At 44.3% G+C, this 18,704-nt stretch overlaps 1 protein-coding gene across 1 annotated transcript; it reads right to left on the bottom strand.

Moving 5' to 3' along the window:
* Window positions 1-5,216: 5,216 nt before the first annotated feature.
* On the bottom strand, window positions 5,217-5,865 carry LOC124700174 (SKP1-like protein 1). The gene has a single exon (XM_047232340.1). The coding sequence runs from the start codon at window positions 5,724-5,726 to the stop codon at window positions 5,235-5,237; it is 492 nt and encodes a 163-aa protein (XP_047088296.1). The 5' UTR covers window positions 5,727-5,865; the 3' UTR covers window positions 5,217-5,234.
* Between the last annotated feature and the right edge of the window lie 12,839 nt (window positions 5,866-18,704).

The raw sequence follows: 18,704 nt of genomic DNA, 5'->3' as shown, positions 1-18,704 counted from the left end.
TGGACTATTAATAGAATCAGGTGGCAAACTATTATACCAAGTTTTAGCATCATCCTTTAATGAGAAAGGGAAAATTTTAGCAACGAAATAAGTACGCTTCTTAACATCATCAGAAAACAAGCTACTAAGAGTAGATAGCTCAATCATGTGTTCTACAGACACTTTCTTTTTCAGTACCACAAAAAGGTGTTTTCTCCACAATAGATATATGAGACAAATCAAGAGAAAAATCATAATCTTTATCCTTAATGTTTATAGGAGATGTGGCAAATTTAGGATCGGGAGACGAGTTTATATCTAACAGTATGTTGTGCAAGCAACTTTTAAATTTTTCTTGCATCAGTAGTAGCATTGCATTTATCAATAAAATCATCATCAAGTTCTACATAATCTTCATCAAGATTATCACTAGAGTATTCAACAGACTCAGGTGAATTAACAGGTGTAGCAGCATTTTCATTAGGAGTTTCGAGTACTTTCAATTTGTCTAGACCTAGCAATCGTAGCATCTAGAAAAGATCCCAATGAACCACTATCATCAAGCACAGCAGAAGCATCATCAATATTATAAGAATTTTCAGATCTAGCGAAGTACCGAGCATGTGAAGCATGTGGTGGTGAAACAAGTTTATCAATCACGAGATGGTGAATCAAGAGCGACCAGAGGTACTCAGAGTTGTACCTTTTCTTGTAGTGGATGGTAATATAGCGACTTTAGGATCACGAGGTTTACCCATGATGGAGAATTTGCTGCGAACAATATCAATCCAAGTGAACTTCCAAATAAAGCTATGCTCCCCGGCAACGGCACCAGAAAATAGTCTTGATAACCCACAAGTATAGGGGATCGCAATAGTCTTTGAGGGAAGTAAAACCCAATTTATTGATTCGACACAAGGGGAGACAAAGAATACTTGAAAGCCTTAACAGCGGAGTTGTCAATTCAGCTGCACCTGGAAACAGACTTGCTCGCAAGAGTTTATCAGTAGTGACAGTTTTATAGCAGTAGCAGTAGTGAAATAACGACGACGAGTAACAAAGACAGCAGTAGTGATTACGATAAACGAGCGAGGATTAAAATACCGTAGGCACGGGGATGGATGAATGGGCGTTGCATGGATGAGAGAAACTCATGTAACAATCAAAGCGGGGCATTTGCGAGATAATAATAAAACGGTATCCAAGTACTAATCAATCAATAGGCATGTGTTCCATATATAGTCGTACGTGCTCGCAATGAGAAACTTGCACAACATCTTTTGTCCTACCAGCCGGTGGCAGCCGGGCCTCTAGGGAATCTATCGGAAATTAAGGCACTCCTTTTAATAGAGCACCGGAGCAAAGCATTAACACTCCGTGAACACATGTGATCCTCATATCACCGCCTTCCCCTTCGGTTGTCCCAATTTCGTCACTTTGGGGCCTTAGGTTCCGGACAACAATACGTGTATACAACTTGCGAGGTAAGATCATAAAGCAATGAATATCATCATGAATCGATAACATGTTCGAGATCTGAGATCATGGCACTCGGGCCCTAGTGACAAGCATTAAGCATAACAAGTTGCAACAATATCATAAAAGTACCAATTACGGACACTAGGCACTATGCCCTAACAATCTTATGCTATTACATGACCAATCTCATCCAATCCCTACCATCTCCTTCAGCCTACAGCGGGGGAATTAGTCACACATGGATGGGGAAAACATGGCTGGTCGATGGAGAGGCGTCGGTGGTGATGATGGCGATGATCTCCTCCAATTCTCCATCCCGGCGGAGTGCCAGAAGGGAGTTTCTGGTCCCGAGACGGAATTTCGCGATGGTGGCGGCGTACTGGATGGTTTCTAGCGATTTCGACTAACTCCCGTGCGTTTTTAGGTCGAAGGCATTAAGTAGTCCGAAGGAGGGCGTCGGGGGCCAGCCGAGGCGACCACACAATAGGGCGGCGCGCCCCCCTCCTGGGCCGCGCCGGCCTAGTGTGTGGGGCCCTCGGGCCCCCACCTGGCTTGCCCTTCTGGCTCCGTCAATATTCTGGGAAAATAGGACCTTTCGCATAAATTCCGAGGATTTTCCTGAAAGTTGGATTTCTGCACAAAAACGAGACACCAGAGCAATTCTGCTGAAAACAGCGTTAGTCCGTGTTAGTTGCATCCAAAATATACAAATTAGAGGCGAAACAATAGCAAAAGTGTTCGGGAAAGTAGATACGTTTTGGACGTATCATCGGGGCCCATCCTTAATTGGTGTTAGTGAACCGGCGTGGACCCAGGGTCGGAGATTGCAACAAAGGGTGGGTGTTCGAGGTAGCGGAGGAACATGATTGGCTAGACCTTATACCGGGCCTCACACCATAGGAAGTGTGGACGGGAAGATCACCCGGTTGGCACCAAGGTTAAGATCTCTTATGGGTAAAGCAACACACCTCTGCAGAGTGTAATGAATCGTGACCTGTCACTCCCTGTTCCGGGATATGGAACTGCGAACGTTGCCGGAAAGGAACTCCATGAAGTTCTAGTAAACCGGTGAAGGCTGACGGACATAGTTCTTCTGAATAAAAGCAACCTTTTGAAGAAATGGTTATGAAAACCTGCATTGGTATTAGACTTTCTGGTCTAATGCTGTAGCTAGTGCATTAAACACCTCTTTCCTATAATGAACTTGTTGAGTACGCTCGTACTCATCCCACTCTTAAATCCCCTGCTTAGATGTGGAGGCCACGATGGAGGATCTACAGTGCAACTCGAAGGCCGAGGAGTCAACAACTACTTCAAGAGACAGGACCCTGTCAGAGGAGTTAGATATCACATCCAACAAGGGAAAAACTTATTTTAGCCATAGAAGGGAACTAGCTTCCTAAATCTAGCTCCTATTTAGCTAGAATCTATTCATAGCCTCTATAACTAGTTAAATACTCTACAAATAGAGTTTGTGATAGGACTAGACTACGAGTCATTCTTCTGGAGTTATCTGCAGTTTTACCTCATTGTAAAGTAGGAGGCTGTGATGATCTTATGTAACAGAGTCCGTGTGTAATTCTATAGACATGCCTTGGACCCGCATATGTTTCTGTTGTACCACTCTGAGCGATATAATACTAGTGGAACGGTGTTTCATTGGTGTTATATCAGACTTGCATACTACACCATGCAGTGGTATGCCGGGTCATCACAGATGGTAACTCGAGTGTAACAATATACACCAAAATATGGTAAGATTAATGACAAAAAGGTGGGTCTGACGAAAAGGCCTGCCAGTGAGCCGGTGCTCAGCGCCTGTGTTAACACGGCGATCGCCGCGGAGGGCTGGGCTTCCGCGATTTTGAGGCTTTCAATCAGGCGTTCCTGGCTAAGCAAGGGTGGAGGCTGCTGCTAGAGCCAGAGTCCCTCTGTGCGCGGGTGCTAAGAGCTAGATACTACAAGGATTCTGATTTTCTGCCGGCATTGTGCCCGAAACGCGCTTCGTTCACATGGAAAAGCATTATTCATGGGAGAAGCTTGCTGCGAGCAGGGCTGATATGGAGGATTGGGGATGGGTCTAGTATCAAAACGACGGAAGATAGATGGATCCCCAGGGAGAGTGTACAACACCCACTGGGGTGCAAGGTGCCCGATTGTCCTCCTCTGGTGAAGGATCTGTTGGTGGATGGTGGTGGTGCCTGGGATGAACAGAGGTTGCGTGCCCTATTCTTTGATCACGATATCAGAGACATCTTGTGTACTCGGGTTGGTAGTGTGGGTTCAAAGGATTACCTTGCTTGGAACCATACAAAAACGGGTGTTTTCTCGGTAAAGTCCGCGTATCACCTTGCGAATCAGCTGAATAGAGCCAAGGCAGGGATGTTGGAGTCCTCCCGGTCGTGTATACAACACAAAGGAAGACTAGCTTTGTGGGATTTAAATGTTCCTGGTAAAGTCAAGATTCATTTTTGGAGGTTGATTGAGAATGGTCTCGCTGTTGGACTTGAACTAAAACGCGGGCGAATGAAAGACGACATTGTCTGTCTAGTGTGCGGCAAAGAGGAAAGTTTAGTCCATCGGTTTTGGGAATGTTCTCACTCGGCTTGTGCATGGCGTTGTCTGGAAGAAGCCACTGGTGTTGCCATCGATAAACCTCCTAGCGAGGCCGGTAAACCACGCTGCCCTCAAGGGGTGGTTGCTTGACCGGCTTGGAAAGGCTGATGATAGGTCGGCGGCATGGTTTTTGATGTTGGTTTACAACCTATGGCTAGCGAGGAATGATGTCGTGGAGTCCAGGAATATGGAGGACCCTAATCGTATTGCTTTAAGATCCGTTGCTGGTGTGGAGGAATGGGTAAGTATCCATGGCGGAACCGTGGTAAAAACCAAAGTGACGGAACACTCGGTTCCCGCCGCCTATGGGCTGGATAAAGGTTAATATCGACGGCGCTTTCAAGCATTCGGAGAACTGGGGTGGCGGTGGCGCGGTGATACGCGACCACGACAGAGGCTTCATCGCTGGAGCTTGTTGTTTTTTCCCTCATGTTGCCGATGCGGAAGGCGCCGAGCTACTGGCGTGCAAGCAAGGGATCTTACTGGCGAGGGACGAACATCATGATCGGGTTATCCTGGAGACGGACAGTACCGTGGTGGCGGCGAAACTAAGCAAAGAAGGGCAGGACCTATCACTCCATGGTCCGCTGGTGATGGAAATAAAGGCCCTTCTGCGAAGTTTTGCGAGATCAACGGTGCGAGCGGTGCGACGGTCGGCAAATGATGCGGCGCATAGAATGGCGAAGAAAGGCTGCGACAATAAACTAGATAGGCGTTGGCGTGGTGTTGCGCCTGATTGCATTTGTAATAGACTTGTTCTGGATCTGTGTTCTGAGTAATGAAATCGCAGCTTTCAATCTCAAAAAAACAAAAAAACAAAAACAAAAAAAATTCACACCTTCACGGAGCAAAATATCTTCTAAAATATGTGGTTAGCACCAGTCATACGTCTATGCAATTTCTTGAATGAAATTAAGGTGTGCCATTCTAAAAGAATCAAGAATAGGCAACATAAAATTAAAACAAACCAAAACGAATGAAGAAGTGCTGACAGAATGATTACACTATCAACCACCAACGATCAAAATTGATGTCACTTTACAAATCTTTCGATCCAACTAACTAGTGAATTGAATACTATGTAACTTTACAGGTTCACCGGGGCGATGTGGAGATAAAAGTAGCGTTGAAACGACGAGTAAACGCGGCAGGGTGCAGATTTACTCGAAGGCCCACTGGTTCTCCCTGCGGATCTCCTCCTCCTCCTCTGCGGTGAAGTCGTTCTTGATGTTGAATGTCTTGCGGATCTCCTCGGGTGTCTTGCCCTTGATCATGTCGGCGACGGTCTGGCAGGTGAGGTCGAGCAGGCCCTTGATGTTGAGGTAGTTGGCAGCGAGGATGAGGTCGAAGAGCGTGGCCTGGTCGACCTTGACGAACTCGGCGTCCCAGTTCTTGAGGTCCTCGGCGGGGGGCGGGGCGGGAGCTCCGTCCGCCGCCGCGGCGCCGTCGGCCGCCTGGACGTGCTTGCTGCAGTACTCGATGATCTTGGAGAGGATCTTGGCGTTGACGTTGGGGAGGGGGATGCCGTTGTCGGCGCAGTCGTCCTCGATCATGTGGCGGATCGTCTGCGACTCCATCGCCACCGCCTCGTCCACCTCGAACTGCTCGCCGTCCGAGGACTTGAGCGTGATCTTCTTGTCCTCGGCCGCCATGGGTGGTGGGTTGAGGTTGGGGATCGGCGGCGGATTTGGGGGCGATTTGGGGACAAACGAAATCCTAGCGAGGCGGCTGCGGACGACAGAGACTTCTGATTTTCTGAAGGCAGAGGACCCGGGTCCCCGATGGCTTAAGTAGAAGGATTTTCCCCTCAGAAACAAAAAAGACTAGTAATCGGATGCAGATATTTTGTTTGTTTCCGATCGGGACTCTAGCATCGTAGGATCGGTTCTATCTCAACTCTAAAGCGTCCGATGTACCGCTAAAACAGGTATTACATCCGGATACGATTTTGTTTCCTAATTAGTGGCGCATATATCACGCCAGATCTAATTTCTTCTGCCAATTACGTGGAGTCCTTGTTATTATTTGCTTCATTTTGACTCTTTAGGAAACTGATTCCAGGATTTTTTTGGAAACAAATATTTTTGAACTATGCTTCTTTGGAAAGTAAATCTTGCTTTCAATAATGTTACGGTCTGCGCTCTTCGGTCGTGTGGACGACGAAGAGGCGGCGGGCGTAAGCCTAGCACGCAGGTCGCCCCGTCAGGCCTCCGGCATCAAATCTGGACGTTTGCTGATCCTCCCTACGGTGCTCTTCCCACCTCCCTGGCCCCGAACTCCCTCCGGTGGTTTGGTGGGGTTGGTCGGTGGTGGCCTTGAACCAGGGCAAACCCTTCGCTGACGGTGGCGGCCACGAGGTCGACGACGCTGACGACGGCGCCGTGCTCCTTCTTGAAGGCGACATCGAGGTCGTATCCCCTCCCTCCCTGCTCTTCCTATCTCGGGTGAAAGCCAAAAACTTTGGTTTGGACGGCGGCGGCACTTTGGTGTCGTTCCCTCGATGGAGGCGCCGTTTGGAGATAGCGGATATGGGTGGACGAGCTCGGCGGTGGTTGGTAGGCGGTGTCTGTGCCTGCTCCTGGCAGCTTGGTCTTGTGTGTTGTGGTGTGGGCTGCGGGTGGCGGTGATGTTCGTGGGTGGCGGCGTGGCGAGGCGAGTGCTTGGAGTCCTTCTCCCCGATACTGACTTCCGACATCGATGTGTGCTCAGGGAGAGCGGTCTATCTCCGACAAGTCCGGCGCCCTTCAATCCGGGGTGAGAAAGCAGGGAGCTTTCTGGAGAGGTAGAAACGGATGGTGCTTGGGTTTTTGCCTCGGCCTCTAGAGGTTGACTAGGGCGCGATTTCTCAATGGCGGTCCTCTTCACCAGCTTCAGTGCCTCTTCAGACGGATCGCAAGGGTGGACAACAGACACGAAGCTCAAGATATGTTTCATTTCTTTTCTTGTATGCTTGTTATTTTTTCGTCTCATGTTAGCTGTATTTTCAGCACCCTGTAACAACTTGCCTCCTACGGCCTTATTAATTTAAGTTACGGCTACGGCCTTATGTTTAAAAAAATTGATCTGAATCTTCTAAAACCAAACCTATAACACGCGTAGACTCGACAGATCAACCACTTCATGGATGGATTGACCAGATGAATCTCAGCCCTCCTCAATTCCACCGACGAGAACGTCGCTGACGAGGTCGACAAAGAGACAGGTATACCTTATTCTTGTCCTTTACAACGCCGACATAGCCACCATAATGACGATGTCGGTTGACCAAACTCTAACATTAGGGACCTTCTACAGCGTCGAGCGCAGGTCCAAGGTCCCCACCCCCTCCCGCCGCTGAAGCGGCTAGTAGAGGAGGCTGAGAACCGTCGATTCCCGGTCGTAGACGACAAGGACGAGATAGATGACGACGGCTGCTAGGGTTTCCACCCTATCTGTATCCTCTCTTTCTTTCATGGGAGGAGAATAATATTACGACTTCTTCAGTGCAATAAAAAGTGGCTTACATCTGAAAAAATATGTGTACCTATAAATTTGTTTAGATACGAAGCATGTATGCGAGATAATAGGAACATGATGTGTTAAAATTCAATGCATGTTACTTGTAAATTGTAATATTGAAGCACTTACTGGGTAGTATGTAAGACAACAGAACCACAGCTTGACAATCGTTGAAGCATGAACAAAGGGGTAATGAAGCATTTGAAAGCATCAAAAATCATTTTCCATCTTTTATAAGAGAATTTTCTTCATATGCTAAAGTTGTTACGGTATTTTTATCCTAAATATGGTTTCCTCGTCTACAGAATTTTCTTCCAAGACAAAAAGAACATGTTTAGTCAATAAGGCCATGTATATTGGACGGACACATGTGCAGCCGCTTAGGAATTAAAAAATATTAATGCATAGCGTCTAAATAAGAGTCCGTGGAGCGTGTCTCCAACGCAAACACCAAAGCGCAGACGATAAACTTTCCCGCGCTTTGTTTTGTTTCTACGCCCTAGGATCATACGGGATTCTTGCATAACTACAGGTCCCAATACAAAATCACACAGTTAGAAGGCTGCAGCATGGCTTAAACCAGCTTTAAGACGCACCTTGAACAGTAATTAAACTTTTCTATCGGGAAAGATTTTCTCAGGTTTATGTGTTGATTGATTAGTGTCACTCAACAGATGCACAAAATGTATTCTAATCATGGAAAAAAAATAGCGCGCTATTTCAACGCTAATAGCACGCTAAGCGTTTCTAGACAGTTCACGCTACATCATTCTGGCGCTATTGCGTGCTATAGCGCACTATAGCATGCTAATAGCTTATTTTTTGGTCGGCGCTATTTTGTTATAGCGCACTATTTTTTCTTGATTCTAATGCAACAAATTATCTGTTTTTCGGGAGATAAAATATATGTTTTTTTTTTGTCAGTGATGCTACTCAAATTTATGTTAAAAATGAGTATTCCTTCACTGGTATGTCTAGACGAATAAAATCTTGCTACTCTCGGTGAAAACATACAAAAAAAATGAATCAGGATGGTAACTCGAATGCAACAGATATACACCAAAATATGGTAAGATTTCGTTCTTCAGAGTAACAGAGGTGATAGGATCATTCCCTACTCATTGGTGCAAACTATCATATTCATGACAAAGCGAAGTGACAAAATTTCATCTATGAGTGAAGCGTGGACACCACCTTTACCTGCTGGCTATGGTGAAAGCACCATCAAGAAAGCTCGCTTCTTCTCAGCTGCTTTATGGCCTAGGATTTTCAGTTTGCCACCATCAATCAGCAGCTGCAGCTCGGATTTCGCAAGATCCTTCACCGCGGAATCTGGAGATTCAGATAAGGAGCGACCACCTTGGAACTGCAGTGACCAAGAAGTTCAGAAGAAACAAACCTCATCAGACATAGCCAAGCATATCAGAGAGAACTTACCTAAAATTACACTGAAGGAGTACACTAACACATAAACTTTGAAATTTCATTCAAGCATGGTTCACAAATTTGATGAACAGAACATGGTTATATGACTTATAAAGAACATTCATATAAAGGATTAAATATGAGGTACATGTATACATCAGCAAATCCAGGACAACCAAGTATCATTCTTATGATGATATGGCTCGAATGGAACTTCTCAAAGCCATGTTCAATATCCTCTGATTTCGACCATGCTGCATTAGAAGCTATTGCATCGTGAGAGCACCTCCAGCCGCGTCCCTCAAAGCGTCCCCCAAAGGGGTTTGGGGCGTGGCGGATAAAAAACGTTCCCAATCATGTCCCCCAAAGCCTTTTTTTTGTCCGGCGCGGCCCGATACGGTGTCCGGCACCCGGAGCCCGTCCCCGCTACACAGGGGATGCTCCGAGGACGCCGGACACAACGAAAAGCAAGGCGGGGAGTGGCGGGACCGACGCGTCAGCGGCACATTAAAGTTTAACCTACCCATCGCCTACCTCGCGACGGAAGTTATTGGCGCGCAGTGACGATGCAGTTTCCGCAGAGGCGCAGCAAAGCGTCTCGTCGCACCTAGCTCTGCGTGCCGGCGTTAATGAGCGCCACCACTCCCCCGCCTCCCTCCGGCCTATAAAAAGGGCCGCTCTCTTATCGTCCCTCTCACACACAAATCCTAGCGCCTCTCTCCCAACCCTAGCCGCCACCATCTCAAGAGTCGACTCCATGGCTGGTAGAGGCGTTGGCCGAGGTCACGGCTGTGGTCGTGATCGTGGCCGCGGCAGAGCTGCACACTCGTCGTCGCCTGCGATGCCGTCATCTTCATCGTCGGATCTGAAGGAGGAGGAGCGGCGGGTGGTGTTCGAGTTCATCGTCATCCACAAGGGAGATCCACACGGCATCCAGAGCCTGCCGGTCACGTTCACCAACTTCGTCGCCGGCGACGAGCCGGGCTCGCTGCATCTGCGGGAGGCTGCGTGCGGCTGCTGCCGGTGGATCGTGGACGTGATCTACGACGCGCGCGGAAAGATGTACCTCCACATCGGCTGGGAGAAGTTCTCGCGCGACCACCACCTCGAAGCCGGTTTCTTACTCATGTTCTCCTACGTTGGCGAGAGGGACATGAGCGTCAAGGTGTTCGACGAGACGCGCTGCTGGCGGCACTACCACAGCGACAGCGCCGAGGAGGACGACGGCTGAGCGTTGTTTCTTCGCAGCGAAAATAGGCACGGGGGTTTCTGGTTGTTCTTCCTCGAAAGAACCAACTGGGGCACCGTCGATAGCTGGATTTTCCAGTTTGGGTGACTGGGTGTGTGATACGTCCAAAACGTATCTACTTTCCCGAACACTTTTGCTATTGTTTTGCCTCTAATTTGTGTATTTTGGATAAAACTAATACGAACTAACGCTGTTTTCAGCAGAATTGCTTTGGTGTCTCGTTTTTGTGCAGAAATTCAACTTTTAGGAAAATCCCCAGAATTGATGCCCAAGGGCTTATTTTTCCAGAAGATTCACGGAGCCAGAAGGGCAAGCCAGGGGGGGCCCACGGCCCCCACACCATGGGCCGGCGCGGTCTAGTAGGGGGGCGCGCCGCCCTATGGTGAGGCCCCCTCGGCCAGCCTCCGACGCCTCCTTTTCGACTACTTAACGTCTTCGACCTAAAAACGCACGGGGGGTTAGACGAAATCGCCAGAAGACATCCAGAACACCGCCGCCATCGCGAAACTCCGTCTCGGGACCAGAAACTACTCTGGCACACCGCCGGGACGGGGAATTGGAGGAGATCATCGCCATCATCACCACTGACGCCTCTCCATCGACCAGCCATGTTTCCCCCATCCATGTGTGAGTAATTCCCCCGCTGTAGGCTGAAGGGGATGGTAGGGATTGGATGAGATTGGTCATGTAATAGCATAATATTGTTAGGGCATAGTGAATAGTGTCTGTAATTGGTACTTTTATGATATTGTTGCAACTTGTTATGCTTAATGCTTGTCACTAGGGCCCGAGTGCCATGATCTCAAATCTGAACATGTTATCAACTCGTGATGATATTCATTGCTTTATGATCTTACCTGCAAGTTGTATACACGTATTGTTGTCCGGAACCCGAGGCCCCAAAGTGACAGAAGTTGGGACAACCGAAGGGGAAGGCGGTGATATGAGGATCACATGTGTTCACGGAGTGTTAATGCTTTGCTCCGGTGCTCTATTAAAAGGAGTACCTTAATTTCCGGTAGATTCCCTAGAGGCCCGTGCTGCCACCGGCTGGTAGGACAAAAGATGTTGTGCAAGTTTCTCATTGCGAGCACGTACGACTAAATATGGAACACATGCCTATTGATTGATTAGTACTTGGATACCGTTTTATTATTATCTGCAAATGCCCTACTTTGATTGTTACATGAGTTTCTCTCATCCATGCAACGCCCGTTCATCCATCCCTATGCCTACAGTATTTTAATCCTCGCTGTTTACTATAATCACTACTGCTGTTTTTGTTACTCTGCTGCCGATATTTCACTATCGCTACTCGCTATAAAACTATTACTACCGATAAACTCTTGCGAGCAAGTCCGTTTCCAGTGCAGCTGAATTGACAACTCCGCTGTTAAGGCTTACAAATATTCTTTGGCTCCCCTTGTGTCGAATTAATAAATTGGGTTTTACTTCCCTCGAAGACTGTTGCGATCCCCTATACTTGTGGGTTATCAAGACTATTTTCTGGTACCGTTGCCGGGGAGCATAGCTTTATTTGCAAGTTCACTTGGATTGATATTGTTCGCTGCAAATTCTCTATCATGGGTAAACCTCGCGATACTAAAGTCGCCATATTACCATCCACTACAACGAAAGGTACAACTCTGAGTACCTCTACTGCTCTTGATCCACCATCTGTGATAAGTAAACTTGTTTCACCACCACAAGCTTCAAATGCTGGTATTTCTGCTGAATCTGAAAATTCCTCTTATAATTTTGATGATGCTTCTGCTGTGCTTGATAATGATGGTTCATTAGGATTTTTTCTAGATGCTACAATTGCTAGGTCTAGACAAATTGAAAATACTGAAACTCGTAATGAAAATAATGCTACACCTGTTAATTCACCTGAGTCTGTTGAATACTCTAGTGATGATCTTGATGAAGATTATGTAGAACTTGATGATGATTTTGTTGATAAATGCAATGCTACTACTGGTACAAGTAATATTAAAAAGCTTCTTGCACAACGTGCTGTTAGATATAAATTGTCTCCTGATCCTAAATTTGCCACATCTCCTATAAACATTAAGGATAAGGATTATGATTTTTCTCTTGATTTATCTCATATATCTATTGTTGAGAAAACACCTTTTTGTGGTACTGAAAAAGAAAGTGATGTAGAACACATGATTGAGCTGTCTACTCTGAGTAGCTTGTTTTCTGATGATGTTAAGAAGCGTACTTATTTCGTTGCTAAAAAATTTCATTTCTCATTAAAGGATGATGCTAAAACTTGGTATAATAGTTTGCCTCCTGATTCTATTGATAGTCCAAGTGATTTGCTTGATGTTTTCTTTCGGAAATACTTTCCTGCTAGTGCTCAACATATTGCTTTGCAGAGAATTTATAATTTTGACCAGGAAGATGGAGAGAAATTGCCTGAGGCTTAGGCGAGATTTTGCTTTCTTATCAGAGCTCGGCCTGGACATGATTTGGAAAAGCATGATTTACTTGATATATTTTATAGTGTACTAACCATTGAGTCTAGGGCATACCTGGATAGTTGTGCTGGTTGTGTTTTCAGAAAAGAACTCCGGACGACGCCGAAGAATTATTGGCTAGAATAGGCCGGAAGCATGATGATTGGGCTACACCTGAACCAACCCCGACACCAATATTGAAGAAGAGGGGTATGATTAAATTAAATGATGAAGATATGAGGGAAGCCAAGAAATCTCTTAAAGAGAAGGGTATTAAATCCGAGGATGTGAAGAATTTACCCCCCATAGAAGATTTATGCAAGATTACTCCCCCTTCATCCAAGATTGAGGTACACTCTCTTGAACGCTTTACTAGAGAAGATATTTCGTATTCAAAACCTCATGCTCAATGCTTAGATGAGTTTGATAATTATATTGTTAAGCAAAATAATTTTAATATGAGAGTAGAGAATCATTTAATGGAAAATTCTCGAGCTATTAGTGAATTTCATGGTATTGTGGAGAGAACCTCCAATGATGTTAAGATGCTTGTTAAATATTTTCATATGGTTCAAACTCAAATTGATCAACTCACTAAAGTGCAAAATGACTTGTTAAAAAATAATTCTAAAGAAAAACATGCTTATGAAGTAACAACTAGAGGCGGTGTTTCTACCCAGGATCCTCTATATCCCGAAGGGCATCCCAAAAGAGTTGAACAAGATTCTCAACGAACCGAAACTAGTGCTCCATCTAAGAAAAAGAAAAAGAAACATAAAACTGTTGTAGAATCCTCTGAGCCTGTTAATGATCCTAATAGTATTTCTATTTCTGATGCTGAAACTGAAACTGGTAATGAACATGATAAAGATAATGATAACAATGATGCTTCTGATAAAGAAGAGGTTGAAGAAGAACCTTAAAAGCATTCTAAAAATAAAAAGTATACTAAAGAAGATTTTATTGCTAAGAAACATGGTAATGAAAGGGAACCTTGGGTTTAAAAGCAAATGCCTTTTCCTGCTAAGAAACTAAAATCAAAGGAAGAAGAACACTATAATAAATTTTGTGATTGGATGAAACCTTTATTCCTGCAAATACCTTTGACTGATGCTATTAAATTGCCTCCTTATTCAAAGTATATGAAAGATATTGTCTATAACAAAAGGAAAATTCCTAATGAGGAGATTTCCACTATGCTTGCTAATTACTCTTTCAATGGCAAAGTCCAAAGAAGTCAGGCGACCTAGTATACCGACTATTCCTTGTTCCATAAAGAATAATTATGTTAGAACTGCTCTATGTGATTTGGGAGCAGGTGTTAGTGTTATGCCTTTTTCTCTTTATAAGAGACTTTATTTAGATAAGTTGATATCGATCGATATATCTTTGCAAATGGCCGATAAATCTACTACTATTCCTGTTGGTATATGTGAGGATGTTCCTGTTCAAATTACTACTAATTGCTTAATATTAACCGATTTTGTTGTGTTGGAAATGCCCGAAGATGATAATATGTCTATTATTCTTGGGAGACCTTTTCTTAACACCGCAGGGGCTGTTATTGATTGCAATAAAGGAAAAGTTACTTTCAATGTCGATGACAAGGAGCATACCGTTTATTTTCCCAAGAGGATTGATAAAGTATGTGGAGTTAATACAATTTCTAATGTGAGAACTATCAAAGTGGGAACTATTGATTGTCCTATATATGAGCCTAAGCAAGGATATCAAAATATTATGATTGGATCCATATCAATTCAATACAAGGTAACATGATTGATTTGAGGTTTATTTCTTCTTATGTCATGTAAAATTTATTTGGTGGCAAGACTTGATCAACCTTGTTAACAAGTACATTTTATATGCATAGAAGAGCTAAGCAACATTTCTTTCTTCCTCCACTTGTTTTATTTGCTGTAGCACTACTTGTTTTACAAGATGCTTAGTTGTTTAGAGGTTTGAAAATCTTTTTCTGCCCTGCAATAATAATTTTGACACCCAGAACAGGATCCATCTTCGTCGTACTACGGAGGTGCTACTTCATGGGCACCATGGGATTGATCTCCACTTAGGCCAAAAGCCTAAGCTTGGGGGGAGGTATACCGGCATCACTCATTCTTTGCATATTATAGTTGCTGGATACTTGTACATACTTGTTTAGCTTCTTAAAGTGGTTTTCTAATAAGAGGAAGATGATATTTGGGGAAGTGCTGATTGGAAACAGATTCTGGACTGATACCAAAAAAATTCTCAAAAACATCCAGAACGTTATTTTGCGAATCCGATTTTTGTGCATGTTCCCCAGGTTATTATCTAACTTTCATTAGTTGAACACTTTTCGAGCTGAGCAGTGGAAGAATTTCTTAAAAATCGATTCATCGTCATCTCGTCAAGTTTGACGAATTTATGCTGCTTTGTGTTTATGTGACTCTTTTAGTTTTCATTATGTTGTTTCTCTTCACCATTTGTTTATTTTGGTTTCTTGCTTTTATCTTGCTTTATTTGCTATCGTTGGTTTGCTATAAGAAAATCCAAAAAGATTTTGCTTTGTTTGCTTGTTTCCTTTTGTTCTTGTTTTCAATTCGAAAACACCAAAAATATTTGTTGTTCTTATTTGGTTTTGTAAAGTTCATTATGGAGTTCAGAGGTCTTCGGTGGCGGGAGCTTGGTATTCATTTCATATTATTCAAGCTACACAAGTGAAAAGCAATGATGACGATCTACGACAATTCGACTGTGGTGAGAGGCTGGTATGAACTTTATTTGTTTTCATTTTTGTACATATACTCATCCATGTGAGCATGCTTAGTTGGTTCATGTGAGGTATATGTCATTTAAGAAAGTCTAGTAGTTCATGATCTCTCATGATTAGCTCCAATTTATTAATATGAGTAGCATATCATAAATATTTGCTTGCATTGCTTTATTCATAGATAGGTATGACACTGTGGTATCCTCCTCTGAATAATTCACTTGAATCAACTTGGCACATGCTCACGCATGCATATGACCGAGCAAAAGTCAATTAAGCCTCGATGATTTACTTTACCTCGAGTTCTTGTATCACTTTTATGCCTCCATTAATTTATTTTGTCGCAAGCATGATTATGACGAGTCATCGCTCTCTTGATTGTCGCTTCCTAGTCTATTGCTAGCCTTCACTTGTACTGAGCGGGAACACTGCCCGTGCTTCCAAACGCCTGAAAACCAAGTTATTCCAAAGTGTCCACCATAAATACCTATGCATGGCATTTCAAACCATTCCAAGTAAATTCTCATGTGCTACCTTTAAACCTTCAAAATGCTTCCCAATTTGTGTCAATGTTTTATAGCTCATGAGGAAGTATGTGGTGTTTATCTTTCAATCTTGTCATTTACTCCTGACAGACTTTCATAATGGAATAGTGGCACATCCGCTTATCCAATAATTTTGCAAAAAGAGCTGGCAACGGGGTTCCCCGCCCCAATTAATCAACTTTCATTAATAATTCTCTTCACATGTTTTGCCCTGATTTATCAGTAAGCAACTTAATTTGCAAATAGACACTCCTCCATGGTATGAGATTGTTGGAAGGCACCCGAGGATTCGGTTAGCCATGGCTTGTGTAATCAAAGGTTGGAGGGAGTGTCATCCATAATAAAACTAAAGTACGTGTGTAAACAAAAGAGAAGAGGGATAATTTACCTTGCTGGTAGAGATAACGTCCTTCATGGGAGCCGCTCTTGAAAGTCTGGTTGACGAGGTAGTTAGAGTACCCACTATCATTCGTTGACAACAACAAACACCTCTCAAAATAATTTGACTCATGTTTTACAAATGAAAAGCTCTAGCACATGTTAATCCCTGCTTCCCTCTGCGAAGGTTCAATCTTTTACTTTTACATTGTGTCTCCATCCTTTCTTTGAGCACCTTCTTGAGAGCATAACAGTCATTCTTAGTATAATATGCTTGTCCCAAAATGTGATTAACTGTGGTATAACTTTGATGCTTTTATCTTTGATAATCTCTACTTCCAGTCTTTCCATGAACTTCAAAGGTGCCCGAGCATTTATGTTTTGCTTTACAAATACGGGCAAGCGAGATACCACTTTATCATATCCTTCTATGAGCATTGCAATCCTGCTGATAGACATGATTCATGATGCTTATTATTAATTTGTTGGTACCTTTTCCATGATTGACATAACTATTAGATGATTTTATTTGCATGTATCTTATTATGAGTTGCTTAAGTACTTACCATATCATGAGAATATTTACATCATATGAACAAATGTGTTCGTGAAAGCTCTTTTATCGCACTCAGTTGTTAACTGAATTGCTTGAGGACAAGCAATAAGCTAAGCTCGGGGGGAGTTGATACGTCCAAAACGTATCTACTTTCCCGAACACTTTTGCTATTGTTTTGCCTCTAATTTGTGTATTTTGGATACAACTAACACGGACTAACGCTGTTTTCAACAGAATTGCTCTGGTGTCTCGTTTTTGTGCGAAATTCAACTTTCGGGAAAATCCCCGAATTAATGCCCAAGGGCTTATTTTTCCGGAAGATTCACGGAGCCGGAAGGGCAAGCCGGGGGGCCCACGGCCCCCACACCATGGGCCGGCGCGGCCTAGGGGGCGTACCGCCCTATGGTGAGGCCCCTCGGCCAGCCTCCGACGCCCCCATTTCGACTACTTAACGTCTTCGACCTAAAAACGCACGGGGGTTAGACGAAATCGCCAGAAGACATCCAGAACACCGCCGCCATCGCGAAACTCCGTCTCGGGACCAGAAACTCCGTTCTGGCACTCCGCCGGGACGGGGAATTAGAGGAGATCATCGCCATCATCACCACCGACGCCTCTCCATCGACCAGCCATGTTTCCCCCATCCATGTGTGAGTAATTCCCCCGCTGTAGGCTGAAGGGGATGGTATGGATTGGATGAGATTGCTCATGTAATAGCATAAGATTGTTAGGGCATAGTGCCTAGTGTCCGTAATTGGTACTTTTATAATATTGTTGCAACTTGTTATGCTTAATGCTTGTCACTAGTGCCCGAGTGCCATGATCTCAGATCTGAACATGTTAATAATTCATGATGATATTCATTGCTTTATGATCTTACCTGCAAGTTGTATACACGTATTGTTGTCCGGAACCCGAGGCCCCAAATTGACAGAAATTGGGACAACCGAAGGGGAAGGAGGTGATATGAGGATCACATGTGTTCACGGAGTGTTAATGCTTTGCTCCGGTGCTCTATTAAAAGGAGTATCTTAATTTCCAGTAGATTCCCTAGAGGCCCGGCTGCCACCGGCTGGTAGGACAAAAGATGTTGTGCAAGTTTCTCATTGCGAGCACGTACGACTAAATATGGAACTGATGGCGTGTATTTCACACGTTCGTTGGGCAACCCCAAGAGGAAGGTATGATGCGCACAGCAGCAAGTTTTCCCTCAGAAAGAAACCAAGGTTTATCGAACCAGGAGGAGCCAAGAAGCACGTTGAAGGTTGATGGCGGCGGGATGTAGTGCGGCGCAACACCGGAGATTCCGGCGCCAACGTGGAACCTCGCACAACACAACCAAAGTACTTTGCCCCAACGAAACAGATGAGGTTGTCAATCTCACCGGCTTGCCGTAACAAAGGATTAACCGAATTGTGTGGAAGATGATTATTTGCGAGAGAAAACAATAAAACAAGTATTGCAGCAGATTTTTATTTCAAGTATTAAAAGAATGGACCGGGGTCCACAGTTCACTAGAGGTGTCTCTCCCATAAGATAAAAGCATGTTGGGTGAACAAATTACGGTCGGGCAATTGACAAATAGAGAGGGCATAACAATGCACATACATGTCATGATAAGTATAGTGAGATTTAATTGGGCATTACGACAAAGTACATAGACCGCCATCCAATCGCATCTATGCCTAAAAAGTCCACCTTCGAGGTTATCGTCCGAACCCCTTCCAGTATTAAGTTACAAAGCAACGTGACAATTGCA

The sequence above is a fragment of the Lolium rigidum genome, chromosome 3 (genome assembly GCF_022539505.1).
Source record: "Lolium rigidum isolate FL_2022 chromosome 3, APGP_CSIRO_Lrig_0.1, whole genome shotgun sequence".
Classification (NCBI taxonomy): domain Eukaryota; kingdom Viridiplantae; phylum Streptophyta; class Magnoliopsida; order Poales; family Poaceae; genus Lolium; species Lolium rigidum.
Note: the sequence above shows the minus strand (reverse complement) of the source record. Positions and strands in the feature narration are given on the sequence as shown.

Coding starts and splice junctions, on each gene's coding strand:
- LOC124700174 (XM_047232340.1), bottom strand. CDS start 5,726: ATGGCGGCCGAGGACAAGAAGATCACGCTCAAGTCCTCGGACGGCGAG.